This window comes from Drosophila suzukii, chromosome X (assembly GCF_043229965.1).
Source record: "Drosophila suzukii chromosome X, CBGP_Dsuzu_IsoJpt1.0, whole genome shotgun sequence".
Lineage (NCBI taxonomy): Eukaryota > Metazoa > Arthropoda > Insecta > Diptera > Drosophilidae > Drosophila > Drosophila suzukii.
This window is the reverse complement of record NC_092084.1, coordinates 3,265,483-3,284,614: the sequence shown is the minus strand read 5'-3', so window position 1 is coordinate 3,284,614 and position 19,132 is coordinate 3,265,483. Positions and strand designations below refer to the sequence as shown.

At 38.9% G+C, this 19,132-nt stretch overlaps 2 protein-coding genes across 2 annotated transcripts; one reads left to right on the top strand and one right to left on the bottom strand.

Annotated features, from left to right (window-relative positions):
• Positions 1–519: 519 nt before the first annotated feature.
• LOC108015359 (uncharacterized) lies at positions 520–17,947 on the bottom strand. Its single transcript, XM_017081771.4, has 6 exons — positions 17,275–17,947; positions 6,249–6,385; positions 5,684–6,181; positions 5,357–5,486; positions 4,638–4,787; positions 520–2,640 (listed from the first exon to the last, which is right to left on the bottom strand). Exons 1-6 carry the CDS (start codon positions 17,336–17,338, stop codon positions 2,237–2,239), a joined length of 1,383 nt encoding a protein of 460 aa, XP_016937260.3. The 5' UTR covers positions 17,339–17,947; the 3' UTR covers positions 520–2,236.
• Positions 6,381–8,220, top strand: Gr9a (Gustatory receptor 9a). The gene is made up of 3 exons (XM_017081138.4): positions 6,381–7,590; positions 7,804–7,956; positions 8,019–8,220. Exons 1-3 carry the CDS (start codon positions 6,784–6,786, stop codon positions 8,082–8,084), a joined length of 1,026 nt encoding a protein of 341 aa, XP_016936627.1. The 5' UTR covers positions 6,381–6,783; the 3' UTR covers positions 8,085–8,220.
• Positions 17,948–19,132: the final 1,185 nt, after the last annotated feature.

The following is a 19,132-nucleotide window of genomic DNA, read 5'->3' as shown; positions in this document are numbered from 1 at the left end:
CATTTTGGGCAGAGGGTGATCTAAGGATCCCAAGAATATAGGGCCCAAAGGCATATAAATACAGCTCTTTAACCTAGTGTTTTCGGAGCTTTTATCTTTGATCCTGTCAACATTTTAATTAACATACCCCAAGTTAGTATACGCCCACAAACAAAATATTATTGGAACATCCTAAAACGTTTTTAAATAGGACTATATTAAATAAACTAAAGATCTTTACAACAACGTAACCAAAACCTTTAAAAATGTAACTCATTAACTTAGTAATTTCGGGGTAAAACTTTAATCTATCTAACATTTTTTTAGTATAAACAAAATTATTTAATAAGTAGAATAATAACAGCCACAAAAAAACAAAATAATGTAAAATCCTCAACTAATATTGCATGGTACCATATAAAACATTCTGGAACTTAAAGCTAACCTAAAAAATATGGTTTAACATTTAGAAATTTAAAAACTTAAATAAGCCTATGCTATGACATAATATAATATAATTCCAAAGACAAAGATCATCAATTGTTTTTGTAAACTTAGATTTATTTTATTGTTGTCTGTGTTTTTTGTGGTGTTGAGGTCTAAGCTTCTTCACCGATGGCTTAGCCTTAAATTAGAAAATAATTTCTTTAGAGTGATTAGGGAGCGATTTCGCTGACGGGAGGCTGGCGCAATAACAATAAACCTCAACCTGAAGCAATAACAATTAGAAGTACAGCCAAGACCTTAGGATCTGGGCTTAGGCGAGAGACTTTTGCTTTATTTATTTCGTGTTTTTCTTGAGTTTCGTGTCTTCTTTTTAGTTCACGGTTTAGTTAAGTGCACATTCCGAATTGTTAGAAATATTATTTCTATATATACTTGTTTGCAGCTCTAGCAGATCAATGCAAAAAATGTTTCGAACCAAAACAGGCGGGCCAAGTTGGGCCCCAAAAAATTGGTATAAGCGCAGGCCAAAGTGTCTTAAACATTAACTACAGTCTTTCTTAAGATACCCACTCGCTATCTCTATGTACATCCCTCACATGTGTGTACATTCTTCTCTATATATATATTTTGCATCGGTATATACACATTATTCGCTTGTTTAAAATTAGTTTTGATTTATCTTTTATAACAATTTCATTGTTTCAATTTTGTTTTCTGTGAGTGGAAGCAGTTTTTCTTTATTTATTTCGTTTTGAATATTTGGTTTCCCGGGTACTTTAACTACGTTCATAAATATTCCTATATCATATCATATTCAAGTTAATTAGCTTTGAGGCCGAACTAAAGCACAAGGCATTTTGCCGTTTATTTAAAATGTTTATCAAACGTTTTTCATCGGTTTTTAATATATTTATATATCTATATATAGATCGTTTGGTGCGCTCTACAGTGCAAAATATTTGCTCAATTATAAAATTGTTTCACAGTTTGTTAAATCTTAAAAACATAATCAAAAGCAAGACAAGTTTGGAACGATATAGTCGGGGGTCTGGACTATTGGAGATCTGTTACTATCGACTATGTGTACAAGAAACGTGTTTTACTTTGAATTGGTTTTTAAAACCATTTGTAAATATTCTTAAGGAAACGTAAGATCTAGTATTTTTATTGATCATTTTCAGACAAACGGACCATTTCTGGGTATATATAATTTATTTAGCACTTGGTACCAGATCTCTTTCATGTGTTTTGTTAACATGGCTCTAAGCGATATCGTTTATATCTGGATCCGTGTTATCCAGTTGCTGTAACTCAGATAGCGTGTTGAACTAGGCAAAATCCAATGTGGGTATGATGCATCTACGAGCTTCAGCAAATACATGAGGGCTAATAACTGGATTGGTGTTTCGTGTGCTTTATGGTAAATCCTTACAATGTCCGTTCAATTGAATTTGTATCACAGCAATATATTTGTTTTGGTTTATATTTATAATACGTGTATATATATACTATATAGTTGTGATCCGGGGGAGAAGCATAACGATGAGCAATAAATCAAGGGGATGGTATTTCGCTCTATAGTGGGTTTTGTTGGATATTTCATTTTTCAAGCTTAGACAGGAGAAACCGAAATGAAAACGAAAGTTTCGATCGATAAGCTCTATGCGTCAGTGGATCTGGATTTGGATCTGGATCTGGATCTGGATCTGGATCTGGATCTGGATCTGGATCTGGATCTGGATCCCAACTATCCAATTATCAAACCGCAATGCAACAACCTAGGTGACCAGTGTTTGTACTCAAATACGTCTCAAATGCGCTTGATGGTGGGTCCGGTGAAGAAGACGGAAACTTTGCGCTTGAACCGCTCCATGGTGGGCTCGTGCTCCTCCTCGTAGTCGTCGTCGTCGTTCTCGTCCTGCCGCCGGTGGTGCTGCTGGTGGAGATACTGGTGGTGGTGCTGGTGGTGCTTCTGCGGCGGCAGATGCAGGCGTGGCGGTGGAGGCGTCCGATGGTGCTGGCCAAAGATGATGGTGCGCGGAAAGGGCATGGCCACATCGTCCTCGTCCCCCTCATCCGGATCATCCTGCCCATCTGCACCACCAGCACCACCCCCACCACCCTGCTGACCCTGACCGCCATCCGACTCGCTGAAACCGGGATTAAGTATTATGTTCGGTATAAGCTCAATGCTGTCCCAACCGTCTTGCAGTTCTTTAGGCCAAAGGGGGGGGTTTAAAAAATAGGTAAACATTAATTAGAAATTATATTATATCAATACAATCGCATTATGTCGATCGCATTGAAAGAGAGGAAGAGATAGAGAGAACAAGAGGAAGAGAGAGAGAAGAACACACATTTATTAGGCATATTTTAGGTAATTGTTCTGTACGTTACCTTTTTTCTAGGGTTTTATTATTGTTTGTGTGTGGGTAAGTGAGTGTGTGTTTTGGGGTGTTTCTTTGTTTTTTTCTGAGTGTAAGTGTGCAACAGCTTAACACAAATATTTACAGGCGGCGCTTCAGCCAAGTGACACTCGAAAAATGCGGCACTCTAGCCCCCAAGCGTCGCACGGGGCGTATGCGTAATGCAAGCAGCAACTTTGTCTCGCTAAATAAATGTATCTACAGCTGTGTACAAAATAATAGGTATCTATAATTTACCATTTTTTTAATTTCAATCAAATTGAAAAACATTTTTTTTATATGTTATTTTTAAAACTGTTCTTTTGTCCTAGCAATAAATATTATTATTATTTTGAGCACAGTTGCATATGCGTGTATATAGTATATGTGTTCTATCTTGTGTCTTTCTGTGTGTGTTTGTGTGCATTTTCTATTGAAATCCAAGCTCAAGTGTTCTCAAAACAAAACTAAATCAAGTCTCAACGGAACATTTCATACAATCCACTCTGTTGGGTTTTCAAAACATTTAATAGTCGTGCTTTTATGGGTTTTATCGTTGCAAATGCAAGTAACACAGTAATATTCGGTAAAGTACATACACGGTTACAACATTGATAAAGCGTTTATCTTTGGTCTAGGCAATTTACAATATTTATTTAGCAATATCATTTGGTTTGCTTGTTGCAGCTAAAGCTTAAAATTGGCTGAGACCTCTAGACGGTTTTTGCTTCGATTTCGTTTCCATTGATTGATTGATTTTTGGCTACAAGTGCAGGCTATCACAGTTTAAGTGCTTAAAGCTTTTCCTCTTTTTTTTGGTCTAGGACTGGTTTGGTTTTTTAATTGTTTTATCATAGCGGAAATTACACTTTATATTACTTAAGGCTAGGCTCTACAAAGGGGATTTTTGGTTGAATAAATGGGGGAGTGGGTCCTGCGGCTCAAAATATTTTAAAGATTAAAATGAAAAGTGAGATTTTACACTTAACGTAAGCAACATGGATTTTCATATATATTGTATAATTATAGCTGCCTTGTTCTACTTTGTTTTATGAATATGTGATTCTCCTAAAGAAAATTATTTAATGCCTACAACATTTAGTTTCTAAAAAAACCTACGTTACTTTAAACATTATTGTAATTATTAGATGAAAAATGATTAAAACCGCCTTATAATAGGTGTCTATTAAAAAATGAAAGACAAATAAGCTAGTAAATTTGTCTTGAATAAATATTTGATTCATCTGAACTGAGCTTTTCGCAACAAATACATTTTCGTATGCATGTTGTATGCAAAATTATATTTACAGGTCACAGGAGCCGCACTAAGGCTATGTACACATATTATTTCGTATTTATTATATGGGAACTTAAACATATATTGGTTTATATAAACAACATCCAACGACAAAGCAAACAATTCGCGTCCGGCTGGCGAACATAAAATCTAAATGCGGTTAAACAACACAGTATGGGATTTATTAAATATATTAACAATAGCAGCGGCAACAACAACAGCAATGTGGCATTAACGACAACAACAACAACGACACCAATTAACATCAATATAATATAGCCATAACCAAACTGAACAATGCAAGGTAAAAATAATCAGTGAGTTCAAATAAAAAGCCAAATGTAAAAAGAAAAGACCTTTAAAATAAAAACAAAACGGGTGAGCTTTGTTGCTGGTTATCTCAGGGATTGTTTGCTGTTTTCAATTTTTTGTTCAAAACTGGGGATATTTTGGAGTTGGAGTTGGAGTTTTTTGGAGCTAAAGCTGGAGTTGATCGACTTATTCTGTACCCATTTGCGCCGACTGATAGCACTCCTTGGAGAGCACAATGCAGAGTCCGATCGCTAATATCACAAGGGTTCCGAGCACTATGCTGACGGCCACTATCCAAATGCGTGGGTCGAAATTGTCTAGGTCGGGTTTTATAAGGCGTATGAGATCTGGACCGGGTGTGACAGAGACAGAGACACGCACACACAAGAGAGAGAGAGAGAGGGGAGAGAAGAGTAGATAGATGGACAACGAAAATTACCAAAAATACAAATCGAATATACTAAACAATGAGCTATACGTTTACACTTAGTTTAGAGTTAGTCGATAATGCTGGCTACCAATCAAGTTACTAAAGTAGTGACCACGTTTGCGATTGCAATGAGTTTGTAGGGTTTTTCAAAAGTATTTTGTGTATAATATTAAAATATAATATTATATAATATATCATATTGAAATATAATATTTTGTAATATATATATATATATTATATTATTTCGATTGCAATCCCATCTCATGGTCCTTAATATAAAGAGGTTGACACCAATTGGAAATTAGGAATGATAAACTACCGTTTAAAATTACAGTTTACACATTTAAAGTAGAATATCAAAGTTGTACGGAAATAGTAGTCATAGTCAACATAATCTAGACCTGGATTGGACCTAGCCTAGCCTAACCTAGGAGAGCCTAAGATCTCTATGGTTCGAATGGATAGTAGTGGTGGTGGCGGACTCACCCTCCTCCTTGGTTTCCGGCAGCGTGGTCACGTTGGTGGTGACCACCTCGCCGCTGCCCAGCTCGTTGTTGGCCCATATCCGAAACTCATAGGTGGTGTTGGGTGCCAGGCGATAGACCTCCATTTGGCGCTGTAAGAAATGCATGTGAGGGATACAATAAAGGCCTTATAAAATTCAAAGCAAAATACAAGCTTAAAATCCATAAATTAACTATAGTTGTTCCATGTAATATTTAATAAATCGCAACAAGCGAGGAAATTAATGAATTTACTAGGTTTTTTCCAGGGTATTCTAGTTTAACTACAAGAAAATCGTGAAATACTCACCACATTGAAGGCTATGTTGATGGGATCCATCCTGCTCCAGGCATGCTCGAAACTGGCATTGGCCGGCGGCGTTTTGTAGGACACATTGCGGTACTCCGCCGTAAAGCTGCGCACCGGATAGCCCCCGGACTGGGTCTTGTTGAAGCGCCAGATGAGGAAGCCCAGTATGGTGGAGGCCTTGAAGTACAGCTGCGAAACCGGACCCGGAACGGTGCGAACGGTGAGCCTGGTTCGCTGCTGGGCCTGGTACTCCACTTCCTCCTCCACTTGGGGTTCCTGCTGGGAGTCCTTCTGGGATTCGGTCTCGCCTTGGGATTCCTTACTGGTACCATCCCCCTCATCATCCACCACTGGATGCGTTTCTTTCTCCTGCTGACTTTGCGGTGAGGTAGTTGCTGATATTGCTGTTGTTGTCGATGGGCGTGGCACTGAGGCGAAGCATACGTAAATTCCCGCATCCGTAGTGCTCACATTGCGCAGCACCAAAACACGACCAGTCTTTGGGAAAAGGATATATGGTATTGGATAGAGCATGCTCTTCAGAGCGATATCGCCAGCAGCTCACCTGGATTATCGTGCTGTTGTTGCCGTGCTCTTTCACCCACATAATATTTCCCTGGGCTATGCAGGGTATGCTCACATTGCCGCCCTTGTCCGTCGCGTATTCGTTGTACTTGATCGTAGAGCTGAGTACCGTGAGCACTGCAAATAGATTGAAGTAATGATATACAAGATATATACGTTGGTATCAATACAGCAAAGCTTAAATATAATAGATAAAGGTCACCCCATATCCAGTATATCATAACTTGTCAAAAAACATCCTCATTGTTAAGTGTCACCCCTTCCCCAACTAAGCTCATCAAGTTCCAGGTTTGGGTCACCTTTTTTAAATGATGTCCCCAGCAGGCGAGAAAAACGTTGTTAAATTTAAGCAATCGGGGTCACCAAGTGCATACGCTCGTCCCCCTGATAAACCAACCCCGTTAAACACGCTCGATAAGATCTCCTAGCACCTCCTCTTTGATTAATTGGAAGATATCTTCATAGCTAGTAATAACCTTATAAAGGGAACCCTGAATTCCTCAGTTGGTGACCCAATGTCGTTGTGGCTGGAACGCTGTATAACTGGTTATTTCCAGCTTTTTGGCCTGGTTTGCGGCTGGAGCGGCAATCGTTTGGGCCGCCTTTTGGGCAGTACCTTCCTGGTGATAATACTAATTGAACTGGCCAATGAAATAGTGAATTATTTCAAGGGTGCTCTTCCGAACGGAGATCCCCTGTCCTCGTACTTTGTGAAAACCATCCAGTCCGTAAATGTGGCCTACAAAATGGTTCATTCATGGATTATCCTAACGGCCCTGTTCGAGTGTCAGCGGGTTCGCCGTCTGCTGGAGCAACTGCCTCTGGTCAGGGGCAATTCCTTTATATATAGACATTTTATACTGGAGCTAGTGCTGGTGGGATGTGGCCTGACCCTAATCTTAGTTGAGTACAATGTGGGCGGCCTGTATCTGGAGAGTACGCAATATGCCTTTAGCCTTCAGGCAGTTCGGGCTCGATATCTGCAAATGATGCTAATGGTGCACCGTTTGGATGGCCAGCTGGAGCAACTGCATCGCCGAGTGGTAACCAGGGCCACAGATTACAAGACTCTCAGGTACGAATATGCCCATCTGGCCAAATTGTCGCGTTCCCTGTCGCGTCTCTATGGCCTCTCGTTGCTCCAGCTGAATATCCTTTGCCTGGGCGACTGCATAATCATCTGCAATGTGTACTTCATGGTGGAATATCTGAAGGCAATGCCTGGCAACTGGTTTGTCTTCGCCCAGACCATGTACGTAGTGCTCCCCACTCTCGTCAAGATTTCGACTATGTGCGCTGCGTGCCAACGATGTGTTGCAAAGGTGAGGGTTTATAATGGAATCAAAACGGATTAAGGTCCACGTATAAAGTGTCTAAAAGTACAGACATACAGCTTTACATATTGTATATTGCCACAGAAAGCCAAAATAGTTTAAGTGTGCTCAAGATATATAGCTGCATACTTTTAGACAACTTTATAAGTCATTTGGTGTAAGTAAAAGGAGTTTTAAAGATTTTCTTAACATTTCGTACAGTCCAAACACTTGCAGGAGCAACTCAACGATCAACCAGGACAGACAGCTTCAGATAGAAGTCAAATCGAGGGATTCGCCCTTCAAATAATGCAGGATCCTATACAGTTCGATGTCTGTGGAATTTATCACCTCAACCTGCAGACTTTGGCAGGGGTAAATTTACATTTGCAGACAAATATTATTACCCATATTATCCGTTACCCATTTCAATATAGATGTTCTTCTTCATTCTGGAGGCCCTGGTTATATTCCTGCAATTCGTGTCCCTCGTACGGCCGTAGGCCATGTTCTAATAAATCATGGGGGCTGGGGTGATATATCGGGTCAGAGGTCAGCGGTGGGAACATGCAATATGATTTGCTTGCCAAAAGGAAAAAGGCAAACAGAAAAAGCAGGGGGCGAAAAAAAGCTCCTCAATTTAACAACGTTGCTGTATTTCTGCATGCAGAAAACTCTGAAAATGTTGCTGCGACACGCGAAGGTCATACACACACTGCTTACATATTTATGACGCTGCCTGTTTCCGCTTCTTCTTCTTCTCATTCTCGTTCGACAGGAAACAACAAAAAAAAGCAAAAGGCAGCAAGAACAACAATAAACACCAAAAGCAACGTCATTCCATTCCTCATTTTTATTTCTGGCTTTCAAAAGTCACCTAGAAACACGGCTTGAGGAGGGGTTAAAGATGGCGTTCCATCAGTAAGTGGGGTTCAAAGGTGCCGATATTAAACAAAAAGAATTCATAAAAGGTTCTAAGGAAGAACTAACGAAATTAATTAAATAAAGAAAATAATATATACATTAAAACCAACATTTAAACAAATAACATACACAAGATTTCATGAGCCAACCTCGATCCTTATTAAGCAATCGATTTTACTTTCTCTTTGGTATATGTATTTATTTAAGTTAGCATCGTCAAGCTTTAACTTTCCAAATTATATTCCCATGTTCCGATTTTCTTGAGTGGCTCACTTAACATGGATTAAACTTTTATGGCTATAATATATCGTCCGTTCCTTGTAAGCCAGAAATCTGAAAACTTTCCCGCTACATGAACTTAATGAGATTGCTTTTTTAAAGTTGGCCATTTCTTGTGGGTAATTCCGAGCTCAAGGCAAACAAACATTTACCAAAAACACATTTCCTCATACACATATGAAAAGCCAAAAAACCAGATATGAAACAATTTTAAGGTTCAACCTTGTCCAAGTTGGGGCAGATGTAAGACAGTCAGTCATCCATAATGTTGATAAAGTTTCGCACAAGCCAAAATGGCCATAATAAGTTTGCACCGGGGGGTTCTATATGTTTGGGTTTTGGGGAGTGGGTGGGTGCTGAAAAACAAAACCCACCCCATGTGGGGTTATGTAAGGCACAAGCTGCTTGCCGAAAAGTATGCACCACCCCTTGGAAAATCCGCCCACAGCACCATCATCCCTTGCTGACGTCAGTTAATTGATTTCAACACGAATCCAATTGAGACGCCTAAATTTACACGCAGAGAAACAGATATAGCAATAGTACTAGTGGACATCAAAAAACATACTGGGACAACCCTGAAATCTATATGGAATTCCAATAAATACAATAGATATATTTATAAAGAAATATGTGAATCTCAACAAATATTCTTAAATGTTCGCAGATACGCATTTGTGTACTACCTTTGATTTCGGTATATGGTTAAAGTGGCCATTCCATAAAAATGAGTATAAGTATAAAACATCTTAGGAACTAAACCTACGTTACCTTTATATAACAATACGTTCCTCAAAAAGTCAACCAAAAATTGTCAGTAAATGTTTGCATGCCCCATCAATCTTTGTACGTACACCCTTTATTTTAAATTTGGCGCAGTGCAAGGTCACTCAATCAGGCTGTCGTTCAATCATTCACTTTGTCGATGGGCAAACCATCAATTGTCGAGCGATTTAATTAGGTCGCCCCAGGGCTCTTTGGCCGTGACGCGATTTGGCCAGTTGCCTATTTTTAGACGCGACTTACATTGATTTTGCCATAAACGCAGGCCACCCAAGCGATGGAAAGCGACCACAAAAACCACATTGGAAAAACCCAAGCAGAAACCAACCAGCGATAAACGTAACCCAATCCAGCCATCAAGAAACAAAATCCGAGACACAACGGCAAAACAAGCATAGCAGTCCGGGCAAATAAATCCGGGGACAGACGGGCGGGCGACACCTTTTGTTTATTAACCGGATGCGGAACCCCTAGTTACCAACTATTTACCCCGACGACTGATTGGCTGGTGCGGAGGAATTTCCCCGGAAAGAGCGGAAAATGAGGGGGGTTGGGTGTTAAAAAGCAGAGGGCAACAGAAAATGCAACTGAAATGTAATAAAATAAAAATGTTTGCCAATTGGTTTAACACGGTGAGAAGTGAAGGACTTGTGATGGTTTTTCCCAGCCCCTTTCGTTTTCTTTTCCTTTTTTATTTTTCCCCCATTTATTTTTATTCCCACGATGGCCACCCCAAAGCAACCACAACACCACTTCAGCGCGCTTTTCATGGAACTGCGCTTTTCTGTAATTAATTATTTAGGCACTCGCCCCGATTTGTGCCAAACTAGGGGAACGGCTGAGTACAGTAATGGATCCTTAAGGCGAATTTTCATAAGGAGATTTAATTTCAGGTTCTTGTGTGTAATTCAAACTTGTTTTTTGAGCTAACAACAAGTAATGTAATTAAAATGAATACAGGTAAAAGAGTTTGGGATAATTTAAATTCTTCCGAAAGTGTATAGTTATAAATGTATCTTTAAAACTTAAAAACTTTCCTCCAACGAAGAATTTAATCTTGAATGTCTTTAGTTTGGGGAGTTTCCCCTGTGTTTTTCCCCCTACTCGCAGCACGTTCCTGTTTGCCTGCTGCTGCCATTTTGCATAATTTGCGGTCCCGACTATATCCTTTATCGTCCCTACACGTGCTATATCCTCGGATGTGCCCCTCAGTTCGGCGATTGAAGCAACAAGCGGCGAAATAAAGTTTTGCTGATGGCACCCAGCTGGGAGATCGAATGCGAAGGGATGGCCAATGGAAGGGTTCAAAGGTCGCCGGTGGGGCAAACTTTTCAAGCACCCACTTGGGTATCTGAGCAGAAGTCGGGGTCCTCTTGAAATGTATCCTCGTCCAGGTATGTAAGTCGGCTTCTGATTTTAAATTGAAAAATATTGCCCACTTCAAAGGCCGGGAGAATCCTTCAGGCTGACAGGCATCAAACGAAGGAAATTATTTCATTTAACCGGATCTCATTTATTTGCACATCAAATTTTCTACCTCAATTAACAGTGCATTTAAAACGTATTTAAATATTTACATTTGTACCTTTTTCATTGCCGGTTTACAGCTTTAAGAATTAATGTATTTATACAATACTTTCTGTGATAGTGTAGTGGTATTTAATGGTTGGGCCTAATATTTTAGTCATTAAATCACTTTAAAAAATAATTTAAAATAAATGTAAATTAAAGACAATATAATTTTGAAATGTTTGAGGATTAAATTTAAGCGTCATATTTTTTCCCAAATTGGCAAACTCTCTAAATATTCCCTCTTGTCCGCAAAAATTAATTAAATATTATTTGAGTTAGTTGTTGTTAATTTCATTGCTCGTCAACTTATTCGATTTGCATAATCAACTGATCAACTAGCATTAATCTTGCTCGCATTTCTGTGTGTAAATAATTTAATTATGGAACAGTAAACATGGGTGCGTGACTGTTGAATAATGGAATAGATGCCATTTCGAATGATTTCACTTCGGTTAATGAAGAGAAGAGCCCGCAATCCTGTCCTGGAAAACACTATCCTGGGAACCCCGGCAACTTGGCTCTGTCAGTTTTGAGTGGAATTGAGTGCTGCAATATTTATGACTCCCCCAGCGAGTGTCGATTGCATTTCGTGTCACCGGCAAATGCCCAAAAACCCTCCTCAAGACCCCTCAACACATGAGCCAAACAAACAACAACATTATGTGTGGGAATACATTTAGCTATACGGAGAGAAAATATCACCAAAAACAGTATACAATATTTTTACAAAACATAACATAATAGCCTATACATTTTTTTACTAAGTCGATTTTTGTTGATTAAACTATGATTTTATAAATGTTTAATAACATTTCCTCAAAATTTATAAGTTTCAAATCATGTTAAATGTTTTATAACAATTCTAATCAGTTAAACACACGCAATATATCGGTATTTGAGTTTGTTTTTCGACGTTATTTTATTTAAGTAGCTTACGATGGCCGTATATCTTGTTTTCTGTGTACTTATACGACAACCCTGACATTTTTATGGAGCTAAATAATGCATTTGGCTTAGAACGACCACAGAATGTCCATCGATTCCCCAGAAGCGACAACAAATGGGGGAAAAAAGGGTAAAGGAGAAATGGACAAAATGCAGTTTAAGCCACAAGACCATTAAATTGGAATTTCATAAAGCTTTCAGGCATAAGTGCGCACAACAGGGGTTAAGCATAGGGGCTTCGGGGCTAAGATAGGGGCACAAATGTCAGATGCAGCTGTTGCCCTCAAAAGCAGACTATGCGATTATTCTGCTGGCACAACAAAATAATAAAATATATGGCCCAACAAAGCACCATAGAAAACAAAACAAATGAAAGGGGGAAACTTGCTGGGCGAGTAAAGGCACACAATCGATAAAAGGGAATTTATTGGAAAATAAAATTAGCACATAAATTATTACGATCTTAAAATCAATTGTAGAGGTGTCTAAAAGTATGCAGTATTTCCGTTTTAAAAAAATGTTGCATACTTTGAGACTTCTTTTTCAATAATGCAAATGCCACTATTTCCTGGACAAAACGCCAATAAACCTTTTCCAATAAGTTTCTGCTAAGGAACTGCGGCTGGTGAAATTCCATGCTAGGAACCACCGAACCGAGATGCATTTCTAAAGTCTTTACATTCCACTGAATGCCTTGAAAAAGTGTGCATTCAAAAATAAAAACATTTCCTTGGTGCACGTGGCATTCTTCAACGGTCAAAGTGAAATGCAATCTCCCATGGCCAAATTGCCCCGAATACGGCCCAATCAAACGACAGAAACAACTGAAAGGCAGACACTTGACTGGGGGACAGGGGAGAGCCCAAACCGAAAACCGAACAAAAGAGTCATTCAATGTTCTTGTTTTTCCCCCCATTTTACTTTTATTTCCAGCTCGTTTTATATGCATATTCTCTTGACCAAGAGCCGAGGAAAAGTCTACGAGAAAAAGGAGGCGGAAAATGCTGAAGACTTTCTCTGCAATTCCCCGAGTCACTTTATTATTATTATTGCCCACGGGCAGAAATGCTGCAGAGCAGCAGCAAACAAAATAAAATGCCAGAATTAATTAAAATTCATAATTAGTTGCATTTTGCATGCCAACGGGCCACGAGGTCACGACGAGAGCTAATCCAGCCTGTGGCTCAACTTTGTGGCTTTCCACACAGCACAGTGGCTGAAAAGCGGGCGAGATGGAGTTTAAGGGTCTAAGGATAATACAAGTTGTATTTTTATGTTATAAGATTTTAGAAGGCCTTGAAAGTAAAATATTGAGCTCGTAATTAAATTCCTAATCGATTGCAAAAAATGCGAAAATTCGTCAAAAAACAAATTTCCCGAAAAATAATAGGGATCGATAGCCTTGGTTGTTAGCTGCTCATAACAGGCGATCTTTTTGTAATGCGCCTCGATTTGACCAAATTACAACCTAAAAACGGCTTAAAAATAACGTATTTTTCGGCAAAAAATATTACTCCCTATTTTTTGCACAAAAAAATCAGTATTTTGGTCGTCAAATTGCGAAATGAAGTCAGATTAGAGAATGTGATACCTCGTTGAGCTCGTAATTAAATTCCCAACCGATTGGCATTTAAATCCAAAAAAATTCAATTTTTGAAAATTTTTCGAAAAAAAAGGTTATACAACCCCTTACAAAAAATGCGAAAATGGGTCAAAAAATAAATTTCCCGATTTGTGATATGGATTGATAGCCTTGGTTGTTAGCTGCTCATAACAGTCGGTCTTTTTGTTGTGCGCCCCAATTTGACTAAATTACGTTATAAAAACGGCTTAAAAATAACGTATTTTTCGTCAAAAAATAATACTCCCTATTTTTGCACAAAAAAACGCAGTATTTTGGTCGTCAAACTTCGACAGGAGATCAGAATAACGAATGTGATACCTCGTTGAGCTCGTAATTAAATTCCCAATCGATTGGCATTTAAATCTGAAAAATTTAATTTTTGAAAAATTTTCGAAAAAAAAGATGATACAACCCCTTTCAAAAAATGCGAAAATTCGTCAAAAAATAAATTTCCCGAAAAGTGATAGGGATTGATAGCCTTGGTTGTTAGCTGCTCATAACAGGCGGTCTATTTGTTATGCGCCTTGATTTGACTAAATTACGACCTAAAAACCGCTTAAAAAGAACTAAAAATAATACTCCATATTTTTGCACACAAAAACGCAGTATTTTGGTCGTCAAGCTTCGACAGAAGGTCAGAATTACGAATGTGATACCTCGTTGAGCTCGTTATTACATTCCCAATCGATTGGCATTTAAATCCGCCTCAGAATGGGTAGATCATGGAATCTATTTGGCATGGCTTATAGCTGTTTCTACCGTCCCGAGGATAGAGCCAAATTTTCCCCACTTCCATTTCACTTTCGCCTCTCCAAATGCATTGCCATGTTAAAGTTTATTGCCATATGGTGTCTTGCTTATTTGAATGGAAAAAAATCTACTTATAAGGGACTAAAAATATGTTCAAAAAAGTACTTAAAATACAAATAATAAATGAGTATATTATTCAATTTTAATCACAACATATCCTTTTGTAATTTGATTTAATTATTGTGATTAATGATAAGAGTTAAATAAAATATTCATCAAATGTTTTTTAATACTAAAAATATTTAAATGTAGCAATATTTGCGAACTTTTTCTTGGATACACAACCACATATCAGGAGTGACATTACTCAGAAGCTAACATTTTTCTGATTCTGTTTAATCAATTCCCTTTCTTATAAAGAGTTCGAACCACGGTGACCGTCCTATGGCAATTCTCATTTCGCACTTTATTTGCTTTCCAGGAGAAAACAGATGGCAGATGAAGGGGGAAATGGGGTTAAGCGGGGGGCGAGGGGACAGGACTTTCTCCGTAATGATGTCCCCGCCCATTGACGACCCCGCCCACTTGTTGAACCTGTTCCTCTTGTTGTTGTTGCCTGGTATTTCTGGTTCCATTCGGTTGGCATAATTGCAAAATGCATTTTTCTATTGCCTATTTCGAAGGGTTTTATGTGTGTGGGTGTTTTGTGCGCTGTGTGAGCAATTAAAATCGGGTGCAAACAAAAATAATCAAATATGTCTGCCCCTCCTAATGGCTTTTTGAATCAACTAACCAGGCGGAAAATCAATGCAAATTTAAATTCACACACGTCCCAATAAGTAAACAAGTGTGGGTGCCCGTTTGGTTGTGGGTGTGTTGCACTCGTCTTTTTTTTTGGTATTGACATTGAAAACCTGCCCCCAACAAACCACAGCCATTGTCTTCAAATACCCTTTGCCATAAAGGAGAAGGGATATTGAAAAAGCTAATAAAAATATTATTCTTTAACTTAATGCTCAAGAATATTAGTTATATTCTTCCATTGACAACAGAACTAAGGTATTATGTTTATGGAAAAATACTTTGAAGTATTGTAAGAACTTATTAATTTAAGGAGGCTCAAATCACTTATAACGGTGTTTAAAAGTATGCAATGTTATACATCACACCCGCAATTCCACTGGAAAGTTGCCAAAAGTAGACCTTATATTTTTCAAAGCATACTTCTGGACACCCTTGCAATATATTTCAAGCCTTCAGATTTCTGTGGCGCACCCTAAAAACTTCTCCACTTTTAGGTACTGATCATTCATGAATGTAAAGTTTTATTTAGTTCCCAGATATATTGAAAAACCTTTAGATAGGGCATTCACAACTCCGTGGATGTCCCAAAGTCTAGACCCCTCTTCTAATTGCACCTTGTGGCCCGGGTGGCAAGAGCCTAAAAATAGTGTCAGAGCCCTTGTTGCATGTGTTTTCATTTTCTGTGTGGTGTCGAAGTGCTGAAACCGCAGTGTTGGGTCAACAAAAGTGGGAACTCAATTTTGATTGGAGGGGAAATTCTTGGCGACGCGTCCTTGACTGCGCTTCTATCTACCCGATCTTCCCGTCGGCTCTTTAATTTGCCAAAAAGTTTCTTTCCAATTTGCCAGCCACACTTTGTCCCTCAATTAAGTCCAGAAAAAATCAATTTGTCCAAAATGAACAGCTGCAAAAGTTTTATCTTGGCAAACAGCTCTGCTGTGTGTTACCGCCTTTTGTTTTAATTAAAAGCAAATATTTTTAGCGACGACGGCTATTACCAAATAATGAGTTTGGCCAAGTCAACTGCCTCTCCACCCACTGCTTTTTCTGTTCTTTTTGGAGGAGGAGGTTAACTCCTGGCTGAGGTTTCGCTGTTGCAGCAACAATTCAAGGACTTATACGCAATTTGCATGCAAATCAAGTTGGTCAGGCCGCTTTGGTGGCTCTTTAAACGGGTTGGGATTTATGTGGGGGCCCCTGGAGGTCGGATTGTTAGATTCTGATTGAGCCCAGGCTTAGGGCACTCTGACTGAGATCTATTATCTTGTGCGACTGTGGGTGGCGCAATCTGAGCGCAGATTCATGGCATATAAACGGAAAATTAAACAACTGCGGAAATAACAAAAAGAATCCGAGTGAAAAGGATGGAAATAATAGAGTTGCTCAAACATTAGGTGCACAGAATTCTTTATGTTTCTTCCTAAGATTTATATAGAAAATCTTTCAAATCACTAAGGTCTTGAAATCACTCAAAATGGGCTTAAGAGTATGCAACAAAATAATTAATACGAAATATCAAAAAGATATATCCTTTATGCACTGCAATATATTTTCACTGCATACTTTTAGGCGCATTTTAAGAGATTTTAAAAAAACCCTTGTTTTGTGGCACCCTAAAAAAAATAAATATTACAAAAACCAATTTCTTTCCTTTTAAATTTTAACCATAATAAAATTACGTTCTTGTTTCCATTCAAGTGGTCACTTATAAAAAAATCAGACGAAAAGCGTAGTTGCAGATTCAAGTGGGACACAGTACCCTCTCATTTAACTTGGCAAATGGACCTCCTAATTTACCCGAATCAGCAACAATGTTTTAACATAATTTCCCATGCTTTTCAGAGGTCCCCGGAAACCCATCAAAATTCCCCACATAAAGCAGAAAACTCGACCAAAATTTGTGACACCCTCTGGTTACATCCCGACTGGACTCCAAACTGGACACGCATTAATCCCAATCGGGCAATCGGACCCCAGAAATGGGGGAGTTATGTAAAGTGTCAAGTGCTTACCTTGGGTGAAAAATAATAGATTAAACGATGACAACGCTAGCACGGAGCTGGAAGTGGACGACATGCTTCCATAGCACGCTTTAAGCACGCTTTACATAAGCCGTCGTGGGTGTTCCGTCGCCTCTGCCTCCTCCTCGCTTTATCGTTCCCTCCCTTTTGGCCAAAGCCGGCTGAAAAGCAATCAACAAGGGCACAGGCACAGAGAGAAAAAATAATAAAAACAAAAAGCAGACGGCGACGACGCGCCAAAAAAAAATAAAAGTTCCTTTGCTGATTTCTACTTTCTCCTATTTTATCCTTTCACATTTACAGTTACTCCTGTCGCGTGCGTCTGCTTTGTTGTTATTTTCTTTCTTTATTTTTGGCTCTCTCTCTCCTCCACCTTTCTCCTCTCCGTTGGCTCTTCCTCTTGCGCGACTCCTTTTGACGTAACTTCAAAATGCGGCTGCTGATTTTTCGGGGATTTTTAGCACTACTTGGGGGGCTTTGAAAAATGGTATTATATGCAACTGTTACTTCGATGTATTCAACTTGAAAAAAAATAAATGGTAGTGTTTATTTAATTAAACTGCAGTCGGTGTTTGGAGAGAGTTGTTGTCGACGGGACACTGAGTTCGCTAGCCGTCCGCCGTTCATGTACCGTTGCGTTCGAGTTGCGTTGCTCGACTGAAACTGAAACTGAAGCGCTTTTAAATCGGCTTCGTGCCAGGGACTCGGAAAATCGCCCGCCAGAGCTTAGCCTTCGGCTATATACCCGCCAGATCTGGCCGTTTTTGGAGGGGAAAATGGTAGCTAGACCTAGCATTTGGGGGGCCAATAAAACATCTGGAGGTTTGAAGTAAAATCTCCACAGAGTTAAAATGAAACCTTATTAAAAATTACCCAAAAGTGGGATACATTTCACTTATTTCAAAGGACAGACATTTTTGGAGATTTTGACTCACTGGAATCTCTTGAGATTTGATAAAACGTTTAAAGGTGTCAAAAATGATGTTATGATCTTTTAACATGTATTTCAAATATCTAACGATTTGGGGGTGACACACAAATCACTAGCGATTTGAAATCACTTTTCAATCTTATTTAGGGTCTCTAAAAGTATAAAGTAAATAAAAACTGTCGTCTTTCTAAATGAATTCATAAAGCTTCTGGGATTAACATTTGTTGTTGCATACTTTTAGACACCTTAACATGCACTTAAAAGTGATTCCAAAACTATAGTGATTTGTGCATAGATATTACTTGAACCAACCATATTATGGTTTTCATGGTTATACATATTAATGGTGATTACACGAGCCAATACTAAACAATAATACATTTTTGTAAAACTAACTTAAAAGGCAATTATGACATAACTAATGCCCCACTTGTTAAAATAATAATTTGAAAAATAATAATTTTTAACTGGGTTGTGTAAGCATTAACTCAAACCCTTAAAGTTCTCAAAAACTTTAATTCCGCAAAAAGAATATTAATAAAAACCATTTTTAGTCATCGAAAGTACTGGCATTTTATTTAAGATTCACATATATATGCACTGTTTTTGATTTACAAGCACTTTTCTGTTCACTTTTTTTTCCATACATTCCTTGGCTATCTTTCAGACTTCAACCAGCACTGACTGTCAATGGGCTCGGGTGCTTGGAGTGGATGCGAGCCATTGGTGACTACTGCTGCTGGTGGCGCTCCAACTCCCCCTGATCCTGCGCCTCGTCCACCGACATCCACCCCCTGATCCCGCCCAGTCCCACCTCCAAGTGCGCCGCATGTTGTGCAACTCTGCCTGGAGCTGTCATCTGTAATTCACCTTGGCAAGCATGCGAGGTGCACACACACTGCACACACCACACAGCAT

Coding starts and splice junctions, on each gene's coding strand:
- Gr9a (XM_017081138.4), top strand. CDS start 6,784: ATGTCGTTGTGGCTGGAACGCTGTATAACTGGTTATTTCCAGCTTTTT. Junction 7,591..7,803: donor GCCAACGATGTGTTGCAAAG/GTGAGGGTTTAT, acceptor CATTTCGTACAG/TCCAAACACTTGCAGGAGCA. Junction 7,957..8,018: donor ACCTGCAGACTTTGGCAGGG/GTAAATTTACAT, acceptor ATTTCAATATAG/ATGTTCTTCTTCATTCTGGA.
- LOC108015359 (XM_017081771.4), bottom strand. CDS start 17,338: ATGTCGTCCACTTCCAGCTCCGTGCTAGCGTTGTCATCGTTTAATCTA. Junction 4,788..5,356: donor GCCGGAAACCAAGGAGGAGG/GTGAGTCCGCCA, acceptor CACCCGGTCCAG/ATCTCATACGCCTTATAAAA. Junction 2,641..4,637: donor CTATCAGTCGGCGCAAATGG/GTACAGAATAAG, acceptor TTTGGCCTAAAG/AACTGCAAGACGGTTGGGAC.